Source organism: Erythrolamprus reginae, chromosome 2, assembly GCF_031021105.1.
Source record: "Erythrolamprus reginae isolate rEryReg1 chromosome 2, rEryReg1.hap1, whole genome shotgun sequence".
Classification (NCBI taxonomy): domain Eukaryota; kingdom Metazoa; phylum Chordata; class Lepidosauria; order Squamata; family Dipsadidae; genus Erythrolamprus; species Erythrolamprus reginae.
The window spans coordinates 196,083,705-196,109,360 of record NC_091951.1 but is presented as its reverse complement, the minus strand read 5'-3'; the positions used below and the strand labels follow the sequence as shown (position 1 = coordinate 196,109,360).

Sequence of the window (25,656 nt, the reverse complement as noted above, 5' to 3'; positions counted from 1 at the left end):
CCCATAGTAGAAAATGCATAATAGAATAGTATAAAGCGTGGCAGGCCAAAGATCCCAATTAAAATGGCTTCCGACTGCCATCGTGGGTCAATGACTTGACACCACCAAAAGGATCAACTGCATGAATGGGTGCTCTCTTCAGCAACCCACATACTATGTATTTAACAAGTTTTAAAAAAATTTAAAATATACTTATTTTAACAATATTTAAAATTCATCAATGTAAAGAAGATTGGCATGGTCCCTGCACAAGGATGACATACAAATTCCTGTTCCATCTTTTTGCATTGTTTTATGTTTTTTCTGATGTACACCACCTAGAGTTATTGAGATAGGCAGCTACAGAAATGAAATAAATCAATAATAAAATTTATTTGTTTATTTATGTATTAATTGATTGATTAACTGGACGTATATACCGCCTCTCTCCCTGAACTCGGGGCAGCTCACAACATATCAATAAAAAGGCAATATATAAAGCGCTTCTAAATTCAATTAGCATAAATAATTAGTTTAAAATATTCTTTTTTAAAAAGCTAAACGTTTAAGAATCATTCATTCACATACACACTGCAAACATCTTACACATTCACTGGCCAGAGGCTGGGGTCTAGTGGCTAGGAAGGGCGGTGTGCAGGGGTGGAGGAAGTTATTGTTTTGCTAACTTTTGATGTGAATACTAGGCAAGATACTACACTTCACTCAAAAGCTACTAGTACAATACTGGTAGCGAGTCCTCGGAGAGAGGTGGCATAGAAATCCAATTAATAATAGTAGTCGTTGGTACTAATAGCTATTAGCATGAAAGTGCAAGCTACTATACTTCTCAAAACTCCTGGATTATTTCTGTGACCTGGCCTGATGATGATATTGATATAAAGAAACCAAAAGGGAAGTCATATGCCCATTAGGGTAATTCCTCACTGGCAACACTGCAATTCCTTTGGTATCATCATAGTTGAAAGAAGAAAGGTGGTGGTGGTGATGGTGGTAGTGACCAGTATATGCTTAGTAACACTACCAGTAGCCATGTCATCCAGGAGAATCAAATGAGATTTTATTTATTTATTTATTCATTCATTCATTCATTCATTCATTCATTCATTCATTCATTCATTCATTCATTAGATTTGTATGCCGCCCATCTCCAAAGACTCGGGGCGGCTAACAACAATAAAAAGACAATGTAACAAATCTAATATTAAAAAATAATCTTAAAAACCCCAATTTAAGAGACCAACCATACAAACAAGCATACCATGTATAAATTCTATAATCCTAGGGGGAAGGGAAAAAATTTCCATTCTCTTGCCTCTCTCCCAGTCTCCCCCATTCTTCAGGATAACCAAGGCACCTGAAATATCCATAAGGACCTGAAGCCAGATCAGTCAGGATCAAGTAAGGGATTTCAGGCATGTCTTAAAGCTATGACTGCCCCTGTGTTGTTGGATTTGTTGAGTAATTACACCGGTTGTAAGGGCCATCGTAATAGGGCTTTAAGAGTACTAGAGATCTCTAAGTTACAGTCCTGACCACTTAAGGAGAAAGAACTAATTCTTTCTCAACATTTCCTCTACAAAGAAAGGAAGGGGTGGGGGCAGGATTATCCATTACAACCTGCTCATTTCAGCAGATCAGATGGCATTAAATAACACAGGAACAAAAGCAGGGGCAATCCAAAGCACCTTATTCTTTTCCCCCTTCCTCACCACTCCCTGCCGCCTCCTTCCAGCTGTGTCAAAGTCCACTTGCTCTTCAGTAGCAGATCTTTAATACATTTCTGGCTTGGGAAGGTTTCTGCCTTACCTTGCCTGTTCTGCTGGGATTGTTGGGACAAGCCAACTTTGGGTGTGATTGAAAGCAGTTGGTCTATCTGCTTGTAGTAGGCTTGATAGTCGTCTTCTGCCTGGTACTTCCAGATCTGTGGAGCCTGCTATTCCCAGGAGGTTGAGGCCATTTAACCATTTGCCAGGCGTTCTGGAGACCTCACCTACAAACAGATATTGATAAAATTGAACGGGTCCAAAGACGGGCTACAAGAATGGTGGAAGGTCTCACGCATAAAACTTATCAGGAAAGACTTCATGAACTCAATCTATACAGTCTGGAGGACAGAAGGGAAAGGGGGGACAAGATCAAAACATTTAAATATGTTAAAGGGTTAAATAAAGTCCAGGAGGGAAGTGTTTTTAACAGGAAAGTGAACACAAGAACAAAGGGGCACAATCTGAGGTTAGTTGGGGAAAAGATCAGAAGCAACGTGAGAAAATATTATTTTACTGAAAGAGTAGTAGATGCTTGGAACATATTTCCAGCAGAGGTGGTTGCTAAATCCACAGTAACTGAATTTAAACATGCCTGGGATAAACATATATCCATCCTAAGATAAAATACAGGAAATAGTATAAGGACAGACTAGATGGACCATGAGGTCTTTTTCTGCCGTCAATCTTCTATGTTTCCATGTTCTAGGAATTGCACACCTTTCAAGGACCCAAAGTTGGAAAGAAAATGTGTTATTTCCCCACCCCTCTCATGACAATTCACTATGTTTTTGGAGACTTTACTAATTATTTCAGCCATTGTTTCTCTTCAACTTTTTTTATTCCTACGCTCAACCACTTTGTGCTTCCTATCTTCATAACAGAAACTTGATCTGGAAATATTAGAAGGTGGGGTTGTTTCCCAGGATGGAAAATTAGCATGATCATTTTCTGATGTTTTCTAGAACAAGCTGCTTTAAAGGTATTGGGGTTGTTGCCAAAAGAAAGAATGATGAGAACATTGCGTACGAGAAATTGTGGCTAAGCCTTCAGGGATTAAGAGATGGATTAGGAATCCTATAGAATCATGCTGGCACATCATGGTAAACCTTGGTTTGGTTCTATGTATGGTCACATCTGACTGAGGGTTCACATATTGCATCACATCAAAGAAACTACCATACATAATGCATGTGTGTGAACATCCTAAGCCTAGGTCAGCAACCTACGGCCCTGGAGCCGCATGTGGCTCTTTAATCCCTCTTCTGTGGCTCCCTGTCTCTGGTCTGCTCCACAATTGATAGAGCTTTCAGTTAGGAGAGAGAGAAGAAAAAGGATGCCACACTAGGAGGAGACTAGGTGGGGGAAACGGACTTTGCGTCGGCTCAAGAATTTATTTATTTATTACATTTGTATGCCGCCCCTCTCCGGAGATTCGGAGCAGCTCACAACAAAAAACACAGTACAAATCCAATACTTAAAAAGCAATTTAAAACCCTTAATATAAAAACAGTCATACATCCCAGACAAAAACCATACATGAAACGGGAACGGCCCGGGGGAATCAATTTCCCCATACTTGACAGCAGAGGTGGCTTTTAAGGAGTTTGTGAAAGATGGGGGGGGCAGTCCTAATCTCCATTGATTCCAGAGGGTCGGGGCCGCCACAGAGAAGGCCCTTCCCCTGGGTCCCGCCAGACGACATTGTTTCGTCGACGGGACCCAGAGAAGGCCCACTCTGTGGGACCTAACTGGTCCGAATTTAATGGGGGGGGCTTCCAATTAGGTCCTTTGTGGCTCTTTTAGTGTTTAAGACTGCCGACCCCTGCCTTAAGCTATATTTGAAAGCGTCTTATCAAACAGTATCCCAACTAACTTCCCCCTTCCCAATTGTTGGAGGTGTCCCACAATCTCTCTCAAGGAATAACCTTCCATTTCTGGAACTTCCTACCCTGAGACTTTTTTTTTTAATGGTCTACACACAGTTCCAGTCAGCGTTCTGATAGTCTTTTAAAAATTCTCGATGTTTTATATATCATTGTTAGACGCTGTTTGGGGAAATCAGATAAACTGATGCTGTTTTGGGAAATCAAAATCAATCCATGCCTGTACTTGTTGATGTTTTTTTTCCTGGCTTTTTATCTGCTTGATCTCCTGTCAGTAGGTTGTTTTCATGCGCACAAGATGGCATTTTAATTTACTGCCCACTGTTTTTAAAATCAGTTCTTAATAAGCAGTAGGCTTGATGCCTGGATTTGATTTTATAGTGGGTGAGATTGTGGCCCAATCCTAGCTGAGTTTTGGACTATTGGGTAAACAGCATGATGTGATTATATGATGAACCATAGGAAAGCTCCGTCCACCTACTCTATGGTGATGTCTTTCCCCTCTGGCGTGGGAGGTCATTAGGGTCATCCAAGCCCATAAGGGAATGACAGAGGTCTCTTTCTTATCGTGCAATAATTACCCAGAGTCAGGAGACGGGTGGCATATACCTTCAAATATAAATAAATATAAATTTACAGAGCTGGTGCGGTGTAGTGGTTAAGACGCTGGTGTAGAAGCCAAGAGACTGTGAATTCTGGTCTCTCCTTAGGCACCAAAGCCAATTGGGTGACTTTGGGCCAATCATAGAAACATAGAAGATTGATAGCAGAAAAAGACCTCATGGTCCGTCTAGTCTGCCCTTATGCTATGTCCTGTATTTTATCTTAGGGTGGATATATGTTTATCCCAGGCAGGTTTAAATTCAGTTACTATGGATTTACCAACCACGTCTGTTGGAAGTTTGTTCCAAGCATCTACTCCTCTTTCTGTAAAATAATAATTTCTCACGTTGCTTCTGATCTAACTTCAGATTGTGCTCCCTTGTTTCCTATTAAAAACACTTCCCTCCTGAACCTTATTTATCCCTCTAAGATATTTAAATGTTTCGATCATGCCCCCCCCTTCCCTTCTGTCCTCCAGATCAGTGTTTCCCAACCTTGACAACTTGAAGATATCTGGACTTCAACTCCCAGAAATCCCCAGCCAGCATTCGCTGGCTGGGGAATTCTGGGAGTTGAAGTCCAGATATTTTCAAGTTGCCAAGGTTGGGAAGCACTGCTCCAGACTATGCAGATGGAGTTCATTAAGTCTTTCCTGACACGTTTTATGCTTAAGACCTTCCACCATTTTTGTAGCCCGTCTTTGGACCCGTTCCTTCTCGCTCACTTGATAGGGTTGGTGTTTTGGGTATAATAGGAATAGGAAGGCAATGTGAGGTACGTTGGCTGTTTTGAGTTATTTATAAAGTAATAAATGCGGCAAATAAATAAATATAAATTTAATACCTATTGATAATGACAGCAACGGCATGCACTTAAGGAAACATTTGCCGTCGTAGTTCTTGCAATGGTATTGAGCTGCAGTAGAACGGGCTGCCTCATTCCCTTCAGCTGGGCTTTGAATTGTGTTTCCAGCTCAACCAGTTTGGGAGATCCTTCTCTGCTTATGCAAATGAGAGTTAATTGGACCTAGATAATTCATTCCTGTTTGATCTTTGTTCCTGCTTCCCTTGGCACCGATATTGCATCCTCCCTGCACTGATGAAATCCGCCTGCAGTCGGAACCTGGCACATCCTGCGGGTGGGGGGGGGGGGAGAGAAGAGCTGATGTCTGCTGCCTTCCCTCCCAAGGCTGTTCTCTGCAGGAGATGGCAACAAGAGCGCATCCAGGCCAGGCCAGGCCAGCAGCAACAGGAGCATCCTCCCTTGCTCTGTTTGCCAGACAGTGCGGCCAGGTATTGAAGTGTCTTGTGCCCCTATGCGCCTGCAACCAGGCTTCCTTTAAGGACCATGTGGGTGTGCACTAGAACTGTGATGGCGAACCTATGGCACGCATGCCACAGGTGGCACGCAGAGCTGTATCGGAGGGCGCGCAAGATGTTGTCCTATGTCAGTTCCAGCGCACATGTGTGCACAGGCCAGCTGATTTTCAGCCTTGAGGAAGGCTGTTTTGCCCTCCTGGATTGCAAAAAACTACCCAACGGGCAAACCGGAAGTTAAGAAAACCAGATTTCTGTTTTGCCCATTGGCTGTATTTTTTGCACTCCAGAGGGTTCAAGGAAGCTTCCTGAAGACCCAGAGTGTGAAAACCAGCTCAACGGGCAAATCAGAAGTTTGTTTTTCTGAACTTCCGGTTTCCTCGTTTGGCTGTTTTTTCACCATCTCAGGCTTCAGTGAGGCCTGTGCGCATATGCAAGGATGTGGGGGGGGGGGATTGTGCGCAGGGGCAGCCGTGGGGAGGTGCACCTTCATGGAGGGAAGGGAATGGGTGTGGGAACAGCATTAGCTACCAATCTATTTCCAGACACAATTCAAAGTGTTGGTTATAAAGCCGTACATGGCATAGGACCAGACTACCTCCAAGACCACCTTCTGCCACACGAATCCCAATGACCAGTGAGGTCCCACAGAGTTGGTCTCCTTAGGGTCCCGTCGGCCAAACAATGTCAGCTGGTGGGACCTAGAGGAAGAGCCTTCTCTGTGGGGGGCCCGGCCCTCTGGAAACAGCTCCCCCTGGAGATACGTACTGCCCCACCCTCCTTGCCTATTGAAAGAGTTTAAAAACTCATCTTTGTCGCCAGGCCTGGGGTTACTAGATCATCCCCCTGACCAATGAATGTTTTTAGTACGATTTTATTGAATGAATGCTAATGAAAGTTTTTAAAGTTAGAATTTTTAAAGATTATTTTTAAGATTATTTTTATGGATATTAATTGGATTACTATGCTATTATATCTTTGTATATGTTGTGAGCCGCCCCGAGTCCTCAGAGAAGGATGGCATACGAATCCAAATAAATAAACAAACAAACAAACATTCATGCATGCTAGCACATGCACACACAACCTTTTGGCAAAAAAGGTTCACCATCACTGCACTAGAAGATACTTTTTACAATGGGCGCGCAGGTTGCATTCCCATCCAGGCAAAGGTTGCAAGACTTGACGGCAGTAAACAGCTTGCTTTGGGAAAATGTCATTCTGTTTCTTTAGTCTGCCAAAACTGGTCTTTCGCCCTTTCGGCTTTTCAAAAGGAGAAGCTGGTGCTTCCCTCCACTGTCCATGGATTGCAATGAGGAGCAGTATTTTGTTTGCTTCTCTGTTTTGCACAGCCAGAAACAATCGTCTGGTAAGATTAGGAATATGAGGAGACACATGGAACCAACAGCCTTTCCTCTCTCCCACACCAAAGGTTCAGAGTAATTATGCAAGAAAAGATTCGTCTGGAAGTATCTATCCTGCTTCTGTCTGCTGTCTGCTTGCCTTTGAACCAGGATTTTGCACACAAAGTTGACCTTCTCCCCACCTCACCCTGTCAACTGGTGCCTCAGCGACATTTACTGCCACCTGAATTGTGATCTTTACTGCAACAGAAAGGGGAGAATGATACAAACATAGAAGACTGACGGCAGAAAAAGACCTCATGGTCCATCTAGTCTGCCCTAATCACACATATATGATAACATATATGTGTGATTATACATAGTAGTTATAATAAATTCAATGAAATGTAAAATACCTTCATTCTGGTCCCAATTACTTTTTGACGTCCAGCCTCCAATGTACTAGGTCAGGTGAAACCTTTAGCTCCTTAACAGTAATTTATTCCTTTTTAAGCAGTGATGGGCTCCTATGAGAACGGTCAGGAACACAGTTCCGGTAGCAAAATTTGGAGCTCCACCCCAGAGCACCCAATTTGCACTGAAAGATATTGAAACAAAATGCATGAGCCACGCCCACAGTATGGTAGTAAAAATTTTGGTAGCCCATCACTTTTTCTAAGTTATTAATCAGTGCTAAATCTTCACAAGCAGTATGCCTCTGAATAGCAAATCGTAGGGCAGTGATGGCTAACCTTTTTGCCACTGAGTGCCAAAACTCTAATGTGTGCAAGCTGTAAATGCAATAGCATTTAGACTTATATACCGCTTCACAGTGCTTTACAGCCCTCTCTAAGCGGCTTACAGAGAGTAAGCATGACCTTTTGAACTTAGAGGGAAACTAAAGACATTGTGACATCACATGAAACTTAACCAATCATTCAGACTGAATAATGGAAGGACAGATAGTCTTTCCCTCTGTGCTTGATCTCAGCATCAACACTGTGGTTTCTTCTCAGTGCTTCTGGTTTAATCAGGAGAGATCCCACACACACACACACACACACACCACCATTTGACATTTTTAAGACATTTTATCAGTATTCTCATAAAATGTCTATTACTGTACTGTGAGAACAGCCAATCACAAAATATCAATTTATCATAGCCCTGAGTCTATGGAGAAGGATGGCATAGAAATCCAAATAAGTAAGTAAGTAAGTAAGTAAGTACAGTACGTGAGTGAGTGAGTGAGTGAGTGAGTGAGTGAGTGAGTGAGTGAGTGAGTAAGTAAGTAAGTAAGTAAGTAAGTAAGTAAGTAAGTAAGTAAGTAAGTAAGTAAGTAAGTAAGTAAGTAAATATATATATGAGGCCAAAATAAGGTATGAAGGTCTTGGCATATTCAGGTTTCTTCCCATGTAGGATTTAGAGATTTCTGGTGACGTTTTGAACAGGTCCCACTCGTCATCTTCAGGCTGGTGCTTCTTTCCATGTTCGCCCTAGAACAAGGACAGAAGCACCAGCCTGAAGATGATGAGTGGGACCTCATCGAAACGTCGCCAGAAATCTCTAAATCCTACACGGGAAGAAACACGAATATGCCAAGATCATTCCAGTACACCAGTGCTTCTCATTTATTTTCTCTTACACACCCCCCCCCCCCCAGGATAAAGTAAACATTTTGCATGCCTCCAAATCTCCAAACTGAGGCCCAATGGAATTTTAGTGTTAATAGCAATAGCATTTAGACTTCTATACCGCTTCAGTGCTTTACAGCCCTCTCTAAGCAGTTTACAGAGAGTCAGCATATATTGCCCCCAACCATCTGGGTCCTCATTTTACCGACTTTGGAAAGATGGAAGGCTGAGTCAATCTTGAGCCTACTGAGATTTGATCTGCCAAACTGCTGGCAGCCGGTGATCAGCAAAAGTAGCTTGCAGTACTGCATTTTAACCACTGCATCACCAAGGCTCTGGTTGGTAAACCTGTGCCAATATGTGCCAGAGATGGTAAGCAGAGCACTCTCTTGTGGGCACGCATACCATTGCCAGTTGCCCTTACGGGTTCCGGCATGCATGAGCTCTAGCCAGCTGCATTCTTCTGTTAGTGCCCAGAAGAAAGCAGCTGGCTAGTTCTCATGGCGCCAGAACATTTAAGGGCAACTGGCAACGGTGTGGTTGCCCACATAGAGTGCTCTGCATACCACCTCTGGCACATGAGCCATAGATTCGACCTCACAGTCCTAGGGTAAACATAAAGGGGGATATTTGTAGCTCAATGTTGAAATGAAGGAAACTGGTTGTTTTCTTGCAGATGTTTCATTACCCAACTAGGTAACATCATCAGTGCTAGCTGATGCGAGCACTAGCTGATGCCAGCAGTGTGACCCCCAATTTAAATGCAAAAAGAAAAAAAATTAGAGAGCACCAACAACCCTTCACCATAGTGATTGCCTTCACACTGAGTATTTGATCTTTGTGGGGCAATTGACAGCCGGTTGAAAGCAAAGAGCTATAGTTGAAGGAGGGGGATGAGGGATCTGTAGCCCTTCAGATTTCGCTGAACTACAACTCCCAGAAGCCCCAATCAAGAAGAAGCAGTCCTGACATTCGTAGTTCAGGGGCATCTGAAGACTGAGATCTCAATTCGCCTAGCATTGATAACAATCTCATGCAGAGTAACAGTTCAGCGTTTGTGTAAAAACAAAGACACATATTTTTCATCATTTTCTTAAAATGGATCATACATTCCCGGAAGTAGATAGGAAAAAGGAAATGTGTATTCTGGAACTTTAACCCATTTCTATTTTCCAACTCTTTGCCTGGCCTTGCATGTCTTTTCCATGTCTTTAGCGCAGGTGGAATGCAAAATTTATTTATTTGTTTATTTGATTTTGATGCCGCCCTTCTCCTTAGACTCAAGGCAGCTTACAACATGTTAGCAATAGCAGTTTTTAACAGAGCCAGCCTGTTGCCCCCAACAATCCAGGTCCTTGTTTTGCCCACCTCGGAAGGATGGAAGGCTGAGTCAACCTTGAGCCCGGTGATGAGATTTGAACCACTGACTTACAGATCTACAGTCAGCTTCAGTGGCCTGCAGTACAGCACTCTACCTGCTGTGCCATTTCGGCAGAGCAATTGTTAGTTTAAAACAAAGCAAAACAAAATTCTTGGAACCCTGGTTAAGAAGCAAAACTCTAGTGGCAGAGAACTAATTTAAACATGTGGCTTTTGTAGGCAAATATATGCAATGAAAAGTTCATTTTTCCTCTTAGTCACTTATGAAAACCGGTCAAGTTTTAACCATAGGCTGCTGCAGAACCTAGTTTGAAAAACCTTGCCTTAGGCTATGCAAAAGTAATCTTTAACAATGAAAGTGTCTGAAGTAAGAAAATATATTTTGTTTGTTTGTTTATCTGGCCTTTATTATTTTTACGAATAACTCAAGGTGGCGAACATATCCAATACCGCCTACTACTACTACTTTCCCCACAACAACAACCCTGCAAGGTGGGTTGGGCTGAGAAAGGCCCAAGGTCACTGAGCTGGTTTTCATGGTTAGGTGGGACTAGAATTCTCAGTCTCCTGGCTTCAAGCCTGGTGCCTGAACTGCTAGACTAAACTGACTCTTTCTACCTTTTGTATCTATTTTCAGTGTTTCTTTTGCCGAAGACTGAGAAAGCCTGTCTGTCTATCTGTCTCTCTCTCTCTCTTTTCCCTCACTCTGTGTCACGATGGATGGTCCCGTTTCAGAAAATTGAGCAAATAGGAAAGAAAAACAAATTTCCAGGAATCCACTAGTTGGAAGCATGGGCAGTGATGACTGCCAGGCCCTTGCCTCAAGGCAGCAGCTGTTCTTGGGAGAATCTGCAGGAGGGGAAACACACACACACACACTTACATACGGTACATACATAAATTATAAAAATAAATAAATATCTGGGCTTTATTGTTTTTACAAATAAGGTGACAAACATTATTCACAAAAAAAGTTAATACGCAGCAAATGAGATTTATATGCTGGATTTCATATCACAACATTGCAAGTCAAACACTTCCCAAGTGTCTAGGACTGTGTGATGTATTGTCGTATGATGTGCACAGATCCAAGTACGGTGGCCTTTTGCAGCTGATAGGTTGTGATTTTGAAAATGTTGATTGTTTTCAAATGCCAGCTGAGGTCTTTTGGCACAGCAATTATTACAGCAATTATTACTGTTGTTGTTGTTGTTGTTACATAGAAACATAGAAACATAGAAGACTGACGGCAGAAAAAGACCTCATGGTCCATCTAGTCTGCCCTTATACTATTTCCTGTGTTTTATCTTAGGATGGATATATGTTTATCCCAGGCATGTTTAAATTCAGTTACTATGGATTTACCAACCACGTCTGCTGGAAGTTTGTTCCAAGGATCTACTACTCTTTCAGTGAAATAATATTTTCTCACCTTGCTTTTGATCTTTCCCCCAACTAACTTCAGATTGTGTCCCCTTGTTCTTGTGTTCACTTTCCTATTAAAAACACTTCCCTCCTGAACCTTATTTAACTCTTTAACATATTTAAATGTTTCGATCATGTCCCCCCTTTTCCTTCTGTCCTCCAGACTATACATTGTTATTATTGTTATTGTTATTATTGTTGTTGTTGTTTTAATCCTCGGAGAGGGGCGGCATACAAATCTAATAAATAAATAAATTAAATAAATAAATAAATATAATCTGATTATCGGAATGGAATAGTTAGAATCCTGAAATGGAAAGTAGCACTTCCAATCGCAAGTCAAAGAGAACATCTTTGAGTGTTTCCCCATATTTAAAATTTACTTGCAAGTAGAAAACTAGCAAACCAAGGAGAGATAGCCTAACTAAGATGCTTTCTTCAAATCGTTTTCTGCTTCTCTTGAGCATCATATGTTGGTACAGCACAGCATTAAAAAACAAAAAAGAATCTTCCTTCCCACATTCGTCTGGTGGATTCAGCCTCCTGCAACTTGATTCCTCACCTCTTTCCTCTGCACGTAAAAACTACGGTATGCACGAGTCTGTTTTTATCTTAAAGGCAGAACATTCCTGTGATAAATGTAACCAGAAATCAGAGGCTGTTTTTCCTAGAGAGGGAACTTTTGCAAGAGTGGGGAATTTTGAGCAAACAAAAAGGGTTGCCGGAGAGTTTATGTGCTTATAAGTGGAGATTGCTAAGGAGTTTCTCTGAAAGTAAAAACAGGCATAATGAATTGTAAGGAGCATGGGTGGGGACCGGACAATTTGCTCCTCTCAAGTGAAATCTGAGAAAAGGCGAAGGGGGGGTGGGTGGCAGAGGAAATAAAACTGTCCTTATCGTCTATTTTCATTTTCAAATTCATAATTGTTCCCTCCAAGAAAAGCAATGGTTGTGTGTTGTATTTGTATAATACATAGATGCACAAACCATCTTAAGAGGGGATTTTTAAAAAAAGAATATAACTTTGTGTTCATTTGAGCTCATGTGCTAGATTCCTGTTTGGTGTTTCAGATTTAAACACCCGAAAAGGAAAATAACTAACCCAAGACTTACTGTTAATTTAGAAATATGGCAGTATGCAGCCATCTTTTTTTTTTCTTTATGTTGAAAATGTTAAAACAGGGATAGATCCTGTTAGTCTTAGTTAGTGAGAGATTGCTGGAAAACTCAGGACTGCAAGCTAGATTTGAAATGGGGGGGATCTCCAAAGAAAGCTTCTATATATACTGCTCAAAAAAATAAAGGGAACACTTAAACAACACAATATAACTCCAAGTAAATCAAACTTCTGTGAAATCAAACTGTCCACTTAGGAAGCAACACTGTTTCATAATCAGTTTTTTAAAAAAATAAAGGGAACCCTCAAATAACACATCCTAGATCTGAGTGAATGAAATATTCTCATTGAACACTTTGTTCTGTACAAAGTTGAATGTACACAATAGCAGGTGAGATTGATTGTCAATCAGTGTTGCTTCCTAAGGGGACAGTTTGATTTCACAGAAACATAGAAACATAGAATACTGACGGCAGAAAAAGACCTCATGGTCCATCTAGTCTGCCCTTATACTATTTCCTGTATTTTATCTTAGGATGGATATATGTTTATCCCAGGCATGTTTAAATTCAATTGCTGTGGATTTACCAACCATGTCTGCTGGAAGTTTGTTGCAAGGATCTACTACTCTTTCAGCGAAATAATATTTTCTCATGTTGCGTTTGATCGTTCCCCCAAACTTCCCCAAAAAGTTTGAATTACTTGGAGTTTTTTATTGTATTGTTTAAGTGCTCCCTTTATTTTTTTGAGCAGTGTATTTGTTTAGCTGAATGATGGCATTTGGGAAAAAACTGTTCTTGTGTCTAGTTGTTCTGGTGCACAGTGCTGTATAGCGTCATTTTGAGGGTAAGAGTTGAAACAATTTATGTCCTGGATGGGAGGGGTCAGTAAATATTTTCATAGCCCTCGTGCAGTATACAGGTCCTCAGTGGAAGGCAGGTTGGCAGTACAGTAATTGTTTTTTTCTGCCTTTCTCTAAAAAGTCTGTTTGCAGTTTCTACATAATATTTTTTACCCAACCTCCATATAATATAACTGGAGCTTCAATCAGACAGATATTCTGAACTACAGATCTGAACTTACAAAAGATCCAGATCACATAGGAAACCTTCTTTGTAGGAAGACTGACTCCCAACCAAGGTAGTTCAGAATTGTTGATTGGCAAGAGTCCTCCAGGTTGTGCTCAGGTGTGTTGAGTTCTACCTGGTCCTCCAGTTAAGGACCTGCTGCATATAAAGCATATGGAAAGCTGGCAACTCTCATCTTTTCTGGAAATAGATGTATAGTATGTACGGTTGCAAAGATCAGTATGTTGTTCTGCAGAGATATAGCATTGCCCATTGCAATTGTGACCTTCTCTCTGGCAGAGTTTGCTCCCCCAGATCACAAGATATGTTTCTCCATTGGAATGAATGGCAGCCATTCATGGATAGGACCAGAAGTAAAATCCAGGCGCCCTGTTTTCAAGCTGGAGGGGGAAATCTGACTTTAGTCCTAGAAGGAAAAGCAGGTTTTAACCTCATTTTATAAGCATTCCTTCTGATGGGAAACAGATTAGTCCAGTGATGGGGAATCTTTTTTGGCTCACGTGTTGAAAGGGGATGTGTGCATATGCTACGCATGTCCCACACCCATTCCCTCCCTCCCATGTATGCGAACCACCCGTGCTGTTCTTGTGCATGTGTAAAAGCCCCACCCATCCCCACGCATGTGCACAGGCCACACTGAAGCCTACGGAAAGGGGCGGCATACAAATCTAATAGATAGATAGATAGATAGATAGATAGATAGATAGATAGATAGATAGATAGATAGATAGATAGATAGATAGATAGATAGATAGCTCCAAGTAAGTCAAACTTCTGTGAAATCAAACTGTCCAGTTAGGAAGCAACACTGATTGACAATCAATTTCATTTTGTTGTCAGCACATTCATCTTTGTAGAGAACAAAGTCTTCAATGAGAATATTTCATTCATTCACATCTAGGATGTGTTATTTGAGTGCTCCCTTTATTTATTTTTTTAGCAGTATATATTTTAACCTTTCTCTCTAATGTTATAGCATATTCCTCTTTCTGATAGTGGGCGATCCTTAATAAAATTCATTTCCTAGTTGCCCCTAAATTTAATTTGGAATGAGCAGAAAATAATGTCCCTGGTTTGGGAAAAAGGTTTTCCTAATTTCAGAACTGATTTCTTTCATTTTGAAAAAAGTACTTTTTCTACTCGTCCCCTGAGCCTACTTGTACTCTTGGCACAATCCACCAAGACAAGTCGGTATTAACTTAATAAAGACAAGAACCTCCAGCCGGCCTGCCGGTTGGACAAAGCTGAAGCTGTTCTGTTTTCCCTCTTGTGGTGCCTACTTCTTCTGACTATTTTTTATTTTATTTTTTTGGTTTGGCTGATATTTATGTATATGTACATGCGGGTGCCTGTGAGTTTGTTTTCGCTTTGGCTGTTCTCCCAAGGATCTGTGGAGTGCAAAAGTGCCAGATCGAATCAGAAATTATAAAAGCAAGTGTTTTGCCTGCTTTTGGGTGGTTTGGTGGGCTTGTTACTAAGTGTCTGGAGGGAAATGGTGTGATTAGTGGTTTTGTTGTACAGGGTGGAATTTTAAGCTGGCTTCCTTATGAAGAGTTTGTTAAGAGTTGATGGGAACAAGGAGAGGATAACTGGGTGAATTGGTTTCCCACTGCCCACAGCTCAGATTCCGTCGACTACAAGCCATTTTCAGCTTTGCAAAATGCCCATTGTCCAAGAAAGCAAGAGAAACTGCAAATGTCTTAAAAAGAGCAGTCTGTCTTTAACACGGGTAGTCCTTGAGTTACAACCACAATTGAGCCCAACATTTCTGTCGCTGGATTAAGTGAGTTTTGCTCCATTTTACCCCCTTTCAGTTGCCACAGTTGTTAAGTGAATCACCGCAGTTGATGACTTAGTAACGCAGTTTTTAAGTGAATCTGGCTTCCCCATTGACTTTGCTTGTCAGATGGTTTCTCTAAAGCAGTGTTTCCCAACCTTGGCCACTTGAAGGTATCTGGACTTCAACTCCCAGAATTCCCCAGCCAGCATTTGCTGGCTGGGGAATTCTGGGAGTTGAAGTCCAAATATCTTCAAGTGGCCAAGGTTGGGAAACACTGCTCTAAAGTGATCTCATGATCCCAGGAACACTGCAATTGTTGTAAATATGAGTCAATTGCCAAGCATCTCAATTTGTATCCTATTGCCATGGGGATGGTGCAGTGGTTGTAAGTCTGGAAACGGTCATAAGTCAGTGCTGTTGTAACTTCAAATGGTTGTAAGTTCTATCTCTCCAGTCACAGTGGCTGGTGTTTTTTAAATGAAATGTGTGGTTCACAGGTCTTCTCCTAGCTGAGGTATAATGGGACTTTAATTGAAGTGCCCAGAATGGGCTCCCTATTCAGTGCCACTCAATGTCTAGAGGTGGTTAATTGCCCTGCCATAGTCTGTCCCACCACAGTAGGTGGCAACACTTTCTTGACCATGGTTGATCTTGGAGGGGATGGGGGGAGAAACTCAATTAGATCAGACAAGTTTAGTCTTTGATGGGAAGCCACCAAAGCTGTAGGCCAAATTGGTATGTCGTTAAAAAAATCCTAAAAGAATGTAATGCCAAATATCTTCCATATTATTGCCAAAAAAATCCCAAACAAACACCCCATGCTGTTTATCTTTCATTAAGATAACTTAATTTCTTTCTTCTTTTAGATTAAAATGAGCATTTTAGATAATATTTCTTTTCATAAATATTTTTTAAAAAAATTCTATTACAGTAGCTTGGTTGTTAGATAGGTGGAATATTATTGTTAAAAGGAAAATAGAATCTAATGTTGTCAATTTTTCACATAAGAAGATTTTATAAATATATGGTTAGGTACTGATGGTATATAAACTGCTCAAAAAAATAAAGGACACTCAAATAACACATCCTAGATCTGAATGAATGAAATATTCTCATCGAATACTTTGTTCTGTACAAAGTTGAATGTGCACATCAGCATGTGAAATTGATTGTCAATCAGTGTTCAGTTTGATTTCAGAGAAGTTTGTTTTACTTGGAGTTACATTGTGTTTTTAAGTGTTCCCTTTATTTTTTTGAGCAGTGTATATTCTTACTTTATGCATTTTAGGTATTGAAGGTATATGTGTTCTCATGTTTTTTTATTTGGAGGGAAAAAGTTAAAAAAATTATACCCAAAGATAACTTAACAGATTTAAGGATTTCTACTACATCTTTATTGTAATCGTTCTCAAACATTTAAGAAAGTTTGGAGCTTTGCTCATTTTTTATGGAGAGAGGAGTAGTTTTGTTTAAGAAGAAATTGTGCATTGTGATTCTGGATATTCCAAGCTGCTAAACAGATTGACTGCTGGATGTGAAATATATCCATCCTAAGATAAAATACAGGAAAAAGTATAAGGGCAGACTAGATGGACCATGAGGTCTTTTTCTGCCGTCAATCTTCTATGTTTCTATATTTCTTGTAGCTAGCATTTCAAGAGTCAGGGAAGTGTAAAGATAGAAGTGTGGGGTGAGGAGCAGGAAAATCCCGATTTTGCCCCTACCCTCATCCACGGAAGCTCACATAATGGTTTGAAGCCTGTCACACACGCTCAATCATAGCTACCTCTATAGGTTTGCTGTTCTGAGAGGAAAGAGAAGGGAGTGCTGCCTTGATCTTCTCAATGAAATATAGGATATAAATAGGGGGAGGGTAGAAATTAAGTTTAGAAAATGAAGTCTGCATTTTTTTTCTCTCACCAGTGTTCATTCTGTGGCTGGAAAAAAGGCCCCTTCCTCACTTCTTCCTGGCTTCACGTTATGTTTCACTCTCCACTTGCAACACCTGTCAATCAATAATCCATCTTTTTCCCCCCCTTCAATGTATGTGATGCTGCTCAATCACTAGGCTTGCAACCTTCTAAAAGTTTCCCCTAAGTGTCATCCTCTTTAGCAAATGAAGTGGGTATGTGTCAAAGAAAGGCCATTCTTCGTACTATTAGCCCAATTGTAAAATTAAATAGCCTTCCTAGAGTTGCTCACCTGCAATTTTTCCTGCTGTTTCTAGTTAACAGAGTCTATTTTATTGGTTAGAATTTTGGGCAAGTAACAGCATGATTTGTTTTGTGTATTAACTGCCTACATATTTTCCCCCTGGTAATTTGTTTATGTACAATACATTTGCACATATGTGGGTGTTTGATTGCATGGTGCCTTGGTTTTATTGGAATATCCACCATAAAAGTCTTTTGGCGGAAAGATAAGCTATCATTATTTTAAACTGCAATGCACAATAAATTCTATAGCAATGCATGAAGGGAGTCATCATCTTGTGCAAAAATTACATTATTTGTTTGTATAAATTAGTTCACATCCAAGATGTGAGACAGGTTCAGGTTGGTTGGTTTGCAAGTATCTTGGCAGAATCAGGATCGAGACTAATATATGATTTTCCAGAAAACACGGATGTCCAAAGAACCTACTTTTTGTCCTACAGATTTTTTTTCATGTTGAAAATAACATTCTCAGTGTTTCTCAGTACATGCATAGTTGTATTGAACCTCATTATATGCAATAAAGTGGCTAAACTGAGAAAGGATTTAAACTGGTAGGCGGGCAAGAGAGGAAGACAAAAAATAGGGTAATTATATAGAGTAGGTTTTATTTACATATGGAACAAATACCTCAATCAATTAGCAATGTAACATGTTAAAAATCCATTGGGTTTTCTTGAGACCTCCTAAGACTGCCTAAAAACTTTTGATCTATTCTGTTTCCCCCCCAAATAAGACATCCCCTGATAATGAGCCCAATAGGGCTTTTGAGTGCATGGCAATAAGGCCAAGCACTTATTTCAGGGTTCAAAAAAATATAGGGCAGAGTCTTATTTTCAGGAAAACATGGGTATGTGAGTTCAGTAGTAGTTGACTGAACACCAAAGTCCCACTCTCATATTAACTAATAGGCAATGTTTACTTTGAAAATTATTATTGCCAATTTCAAGATGCAATGTAGAGCATAATTTCCTTTAGAATTCTTTATTCTTTATCATGTGGTTGGACACACAAGGGTTTTGTCTTAGGTGCATATGCTCTCAGTGTACATAAGTAGAATAAAATACATTCACCAAGAACAAAAAGATACAACACTTCGTTTTAGTCAAGATTACTAATAAGCTATCAAATTGTACTAGGAAACAAATAAAAACAATATAATTGAAAGATCCAAGCAACATGGCTATAGTAATAGGTGGGAAAAGATAGATTCTAGTAAGGAAGAGAAAAATAATAGTAATATAGTCTTGATAAATTATTATTATTATTATTATTATTATTATTATTATCATCATCATCATCATCAAAAAACAGTAATATACAGCACACAAAATTGATATGGTGGATTTTGTATCAAAATATCACAATCTGAACACTTCCCAGGTATCTAGGACTGTGTGATGTACTAAATTAGTGATGTAATCTTGTTGTTGTTATTATTATTAAACATATGATAAAATTATATTAAAAATAGTATTTAGACATAAAGTCCTTTTGCAATGGCCAATATAGATACATGTGATACCATCTTGCCAGGGTGGGGTTTGTTTTTTTTGTAACTGCTGTCTTTCTTCTCTTTGGGGAAGATTTTCAGTTTCCAAGTCTAGATGCATTGCTTACTATTTCCTGGTTGTCGCCCTATTAAATAGTCACCAAGCCCAACCTTGCTTGGTGTTGAACCCAGAGGAGGTCAGCCAGGTGCTGCCACCTGCTCTTGAAATGCAAAAATACATACTTATTCAGTTTGGTAAATTTTCCTCCCTCGGTTAGTTCTGAAGTTTCTTTGATGAGCACACCAGCCCAGGAACAGCAGATGAAATGCATGAGAATTTATCAAATTCAAATTGCGCCAAGCATCTTTTATCTAGCATGTAGGAGGACTGCTAAGCATTGCAGATGAAGAGTGGGATTGTAGGGTTTGGCAGCTTTCTGAGGCACTAGGAGGATATTTCTGATTCAAATGTTTGGAGTGGGAAAAGTTTAGGTTCTAGAAAAAAAAAGAACTCCAGAATGGAACATGCTTCTAACTTCTGGAGGAGTTAGATTTTCATGAAGTGGGGCAGGTATTAAACAAATATTTTTGTGTGTGTGTTTCAGGAGGTGCTGTGAAGCTCTGCGTCTCCCTGCAGTTTCCCCAGACCATCCCCATGGACCTGCGGATTGGACAGCGTCTTGCCAAACCCAGCCCAGATACTGCCTTATTGGCGTTGAAGCAGACCCAACAGCTCCAGCACCAGTTCTTCCTAGCAAGCTTGCATCAACAGCAAGTGGAACAGCTTACTCGCCCGCACCTGCGGGTTAGTGTGGCTATTGTGTTGTTTAAGGTCAACCTGGGAAATAAGGGAGGTGCAGATAAAGTCCGGGGAGAAGATAATGTCAGGTCTAACGTTGTCTTGATATGTTTTAAAGTTTCCAGGAAAAAGATTGAAACAGAAATAAGAAATTGATATGGATTTAACATATTAGTCAATATATCGAGATGAAATCTTGATATATTGACTAATGTATAATTGTCTAATTATAAATGTATAATTCCAAATTATACATTTGGAATACTGTGTTCAGTTCTGGAGACCTCACCTACAAAAAGATATTGACAAAATTGAACGGGTCCAAAGACGGGCTACAAGAATGGTGGAAGGTCTTAAGCATAAAACGTATCAGGAAAGACTTAATGAATTCAATCTATATAGTCTGGAGGACAGAAGGAAAAGGGGGGACATGATCGAAACATTTAAATATGTTAAAGGGTTAAATAAGGTCCAGGAGGGAAGTGTTTTTAATGGGAAAGTGAACACAAGAACAAGGAGACACAATCTGAAGTTAGTTGGAGGAAAGATCAAAAGCAACGTGAGAAAATATTATTTTACTGAAAGAGTAGTAGATCCTTGGGACAAACTTCCAGCAGACGTGGTTGGTAAATCCACAGTAACTGAATTTAAACATGCCTGGGATAAACATATATCCATCCTAAGATAAAATACAGAAAATAGTATAAGGGCAGACTAGATGGACCATGAGGTCTTTTTCTGCCGTCAGTCTTCTATGTTGCTATACCGGTATAGAATTGACAAATACATCAACCCCTTCACAACAGAGTTTCTTGGCAAGGTTCAAGTTTCTAGACTAAAATATTTAAAGTTACTTGAACTTCTGTTTGCAGGTCAGAGGTGGTTGAATTACCGTATATACTAGAGTATAAGCCGACCCGAGTATAAGCCGAGGCACCAGTTTTTGCCACAAAACCCTGGGAAAACTTATTGACCCGAGTATAAGCCGAGGTTAGAAAATGCAGTGGCTACTGGTAACTTATAAAAATGGAAACCAATAAAATTACATTAATTGAGACATCAGTAGATTAAATGTTTTAGAATATTTATTTTAAAGAAAACCAAAATTAGCTCTGTAAATTTAAAAGAGGGTAAATGAAAGCAATCTGGTAATAACAATAAATTAAAAAGTTAAAAAAGTAGCTTAATCAGCAACCAAGCTAAAACCTATTTCTAAACCTAACCCAGGGCTCTTTAAACTTGACAGTTTTAAGACTAGTGGACTTCAACTCCCAGAATTCCTGCACCAGCCATGCTACCTCAGGAGTGGGAGTTGAAGTCCACAAGCCTTAATCTTTCCAGGTTTGAAGACTTGCATTTCTAACCCTAACCCAGGGGTCTTTAAACTTGACAGTTTTAAGACTAGTGGACTTCAATTCCCAGAATTCCTGCACCAGCCATGCTACTTCAGGAGTAGGAGTTGAAGTCCACAAGCCTTAATCTTTCCAGGTTTGAAGACTCTTGCATTTCTAACCCTAACCCAGGGCTCTTTAAATTTGACAGTTTTAAGACTAGTGGACTTCAATTCCCAGAATTCCTGCACCAGCCATGCTACTTCAGGAGTAGGAGTTGAAGTCCACAAGCCTTAATCTTTCCAGGTTTGAAGACTCTTGCATTTCTAACCCTAACCCAGGGCTCTTTAAACTTGACAGTTTTAAGACTAGTAGACTTCAACTCCCAGAATTCCTGCACCAGCCATGCTACTTCAGGAGTAGGAGTTGAAGTCCACAAGCCTTAATCTTTCCAGGTTTGAAGACTCTTGCATTTCTAACCTTAACCCAGGGCTCTTTAAACTTCACAGTTTTAAGACTAGTGGACTTCAACTCCCAGAATTCTTGCACCAGCCATGCTACTTCAGGAGTAGGAGTTGAAGTCCACAAGCCTTAATCTTTCCAGGTTTGAAGACTCTTGCATTTCTAACCCTAACCCAGGGCTCTTTAAACTTGACAGTTTTAAGACTAGTAGACTTCAACTCCCAGAATTCCTGCACCAGTCATGCTACTTCAGGAGTAGGAGTTGAAGTCCACAAGCCTTAATCTTTCCAGGTTTGAAGACTCTTGCATTTTTAACCCTAACCCATGGGTCTTTAAACTTGACAGTTTTAAGACCAGTGGACTTCAACTCCCAGAATTCCTGCACCAGCCATGCTGCTTCAGGAGTAGGAGTTGAAGTCCACAAGCCTTAATCTTTCCAGGTTTGAAGACTCTTGCATTTCTAACCTTAACCCAGGGCTCTTTAAACTTGACAGTTTTAAGACTAGTGGACTTCAACTCCCAGAATTCTTGCACCAGCCATGCTACTTCAGGAGTAGGAGTTGAAGTCCACAAGCCTTAATCTTTCCAGGTTTGAAGACTCTTGCATTTCTAACCTTAACCCAGGGCTCTTTAAACTTCACAGTTTTAAGACTAGTGGACTTCAACTCCCAGAATTCTTGCACCAGCCATGCTACTTCAGGAGTAGGAGTTGAAGTCCACAAGCCTTAATCTTTCCAGGTTTGAAGACTCTTGCATTTCTAACCCTAACCCAGGGCTCTTTAAACTTGACAGTTTTAAGACTAGTAGACTTCAACTCCCAGAATTCCTGCACCAGTCATGCTACTTCAGGAGTAGGAGTTGAAGTCCACAAGCCTTAATCTTTCCAGGTTTGAAGACTCTTGCATTTTTAACCCTAACCCATGGGTCTTTAAACTTGACAGTTTTAAGACCAGTGGACTTCAACTCCCAGAATTCCTGCACCAGCCATGCTACTTCAGGAGTAGGAGTTGAAGTCCACAAGCCTTAATCTTTCCAGGTTTGAAGACTCTTGCATTTCTAACCTTAACCCAGGGCTCTTTAAACTTGACAGTTTTAAGACTAGTGGACTTCAACTCCCAGAATTCTTGCACCAGCCATGCTACTTCAGGAGTAGGAGTTGAAGTCCACAAGCCTTAATCTTTCCAGGTTTGAAGACTCTTGCATTTCTAACCTTAACCCAGGGCTCTTTAAACTTGACAGTTTTAAGACTAGTGGACTTCAACTCCCAGAATTCCTGCACCAGCCATGCTACTTCAGGAGTAGGAGTTGAAGTCCACAAGCCTTAATCTTTCCAGGTTTGAAGACTCTTGCATTTTTAACCCTAACCCATGGGTCTTTAAACTTGACAGTTTTAAGACCAGTGGACTTCAACTCCCAGAATTCCTGCACCAGCCATGCTGCTTCAGGAGTAGGAGTTGAAGTCCACAAGCCTTAATCTTTCCAGGTTTGAAGACTCTTGCATTTCTAACCTTAACCCAGGGCTCTTTAAACTTGACAGTTTTAAGACTAGTGGACTTCAACTCCCAGAATTCTTGCACCAGCCATGCTACTTCAGGAGTAGGAGTTGAAGTCCACAAGCCTTAATCTTTCCAGGTTTGAAGACTCTTGCATTTCTAACCTTAACCCAGGGCTCTTTAAACTTCACAGTTTTAAGACTAGTGGACTTCAACTCCCAGAATTCTTGCACCAGCCATGCTACTTCAGGAGTAGGAGTTGAAGTCCACAAGCCTTAATCTTTCCAGGTTTGAAGACTCTTGCATTTCTAACCCTAACCCAGGGCTCTTTAAACTTGACAGTTTTAAGACTAGTAGACTTCAACTCCCAGAATTCCTGCACCAGTCATGCTACTTCAGGAGTAGGAGTTGAAGTCCACAAGCCTTAATCTTTCCAGGTTTGAAGACTCTTGCATTTTTAACCCTAACCCATGGGTCTTTAAACTTGACAGTTTTAAGACCAGTGGACTTCAACTCCCAGAATTCCTGCACCAGCCATGCTACTTCAGGAGTAGGAGTTGAAGTCCACAAGCCTTAATCTTTCCAGGTTTGAAGACTCTTGCATTTCTAACCTTAACCCAGGGCTCTTTAAACTTGACAGTTTTAAGACTAGTGGACTTCAACTCCCAGAATTCTTGCACCAGCCATGCTACTTCAGGAGTAGGAGTTGAAGTCCACAAGCCTTAATCTTTCCAGGTTTGAAGACTCTTGCATTTCTAACCTTAACCCAGGGCTCTTTAAACTTGACAGTTTTAAGACTAGTGGACTTCAACTCCCAGAATTCCTGCACCAGCCATGCTACTTCAGGAGTAGGAGTTGAAGTCCACAAGCCTTAATCTTTCCAGGTTTGAAGACTCTTGCATTTTTAACCCTAACCCATGGGTCTTTAAACTTGACAGTTTTAAGACCAGTGGACTTCAACTCCCAGAATTCCTGCACCAGCCATGCTACTTCAGGAGTAGGAGTTGAAGTCCACAAGCCTTAATCTTTCCAGGTTTGAAGACTCTTGCATTTTTAACCCTAACCCATGGGTCTTTAAACTTGACAGTTTTAAGACCAGTGGACTTCAACTCCCAGAATTCCTGCACCAGCCATGCTGCTTCAGGAGTAGGAGTTGAAGTCCACAAGCCTTAATCTTTCCAGGTTTGAAGACTCTTGCATTTCTAACCTTAACCCAGGGCTCTTTAAACTTGACAGTTTTAAGACTAGTGGACTTCAACTCCCAGAATTCTTGCACCAGCCATGCTACTTCAGGAGTAGGAGTTGAAGTCCACAAGCCTTAATCTTTCCAGGTTTGAAGACTCTTGCATTTCTAACCTTAACCCAGGGCTCTTTAAACTTCACAGTTTTAAGACTAGTGGACTTCAACTCCCAGAATTCTTGCACCAGCCATGCTACTTCAGGAGTAGGAGTTGAAGTCCACAAGCCTTAATCTTTCCAGGTTTGAAGACTCTTGCATTTCTAACCCTAACCCAGGGCTCTTTAAACTTGACAGTTTTAAGACTAGTAGACTTCAACTCCCAGAATTCCTGCACCAGTCATGCTACTTCAGGAGTAGGAGTTGAAGTCCACAAGCCTTAATCTTTCCAGGTTTGAAGACTCTTGCATTTTTAACCCTAACCCATGGGTCTTTAAACTTGACAGTTTTAAGACCAGTGGACTTCAACTCCCAGAATTCCTGCACCAGCCATGCTACTTCAGGAGTAGGAGTTGAAGTCCACAAGCCTTAATCTTTCCAGGTTTGAAGACTCTTGCATTTCTAACCTTAACCCAGGGCTCTTTAAACTTGACAGTTTTAAGACTAGTGGACTTCAACTCCCAGAATTCTTGCACCAGCCATGCTACTTCAGGAGTAGGAGTTGAAGTCCACAAGCCTTAATCTTTCCAGGTTTGAAGACTCTTGCATTTCTAACCTTAACCCAGGGCTCTTTAAACTTGACAGTTTTAAGACTAGTGGACTTCAACTCCCAGAATTCCTGCACCAGCCATGCTACTTCAGGAGTAGGAGTTGAAGTCCACAAGCCTTAATCTTTCCAGGTTTGAAGACTCTTGCATTTTTAACCCTAACCCATGGGTCTTTAAACTTGACAGTTTTAAGACTAGTGGACTTCAACTCCCAGAATTCCTGCACCAGCCATGCTACTTCAGGAGTAGGAGTTGAAGTCCACAAGCCCTAATTTTTCCAGGTTTGAAGACACTTGCATTTCTAATCCTAACCCAGGGCTCTTTAAACTTGAATTTTTAGAAGCCTGGAGAGAGTTCATGCTGTTTCCCCCCTCCCCCTTTTTAGCTGGCTGGCTGGCTAGTTGGCTTGATCTCCCACCCCTGATCCTCCCTCCTCCTCGTCTCCCTTTATTGCCCCATGTGTTGTGCAGGGAAGCAGATTTGCTAAAGAGATCCACTTGGGATTGCAACAGGGAAATGAGGCAGAGGAGAGCCAGAATAGCCCATAGCCACGGGGGAGGAGTAGGAGGAAAGGAAAGAGCTGCCCT

General features: G+C 40.8%; 1 protein-coding gene and 1 non-coding gene across 21 annotated transcripts in view; both read left to right on the top strand.

Annotated features, from left to right (window-relative positions):
• HDAC7 (histone deacetylase 7) overlaps nucleotides 1-25,656 on the top strand; it is a 322,508-nt gene that overhangs the window by 200,762 nt on the left and 96,090 nt on the right. For 15 of the 20 annotated variants that reach the window (XM_070741038.1, XM_070741042.1, XM_070741043.1 and 12 more), the window contains one exon: nucleotides 19,646-19,845. In XM_070741038.1, the coding sequence (XP_070597139.1) occupies nucleotides 19,646-19,845 (200 nt within the window). Of the gene's footprint in view, nucleotides 1-11,891; nucleotides 11,940-19,645; nucleotides 19,846-25,096; nucleotides 25,202-25,249; nucleotides 25,351-25,656 lie in introns of those variants that run through there. The other 5 variants (XM_070741055.1, XM_070741054.1, XM_070741047.1 and 2 more) reach the window with 4 other exon arrangements.
• LOC139163321 (U6 spliceosomal RNA) lies at nucleotides 182-284 on the top strand. The gene has a single exon (XR_011558471.1). It is a non-coding gene; the product is annotated as a U6 spliceosomal RNA (small nuclear RNA).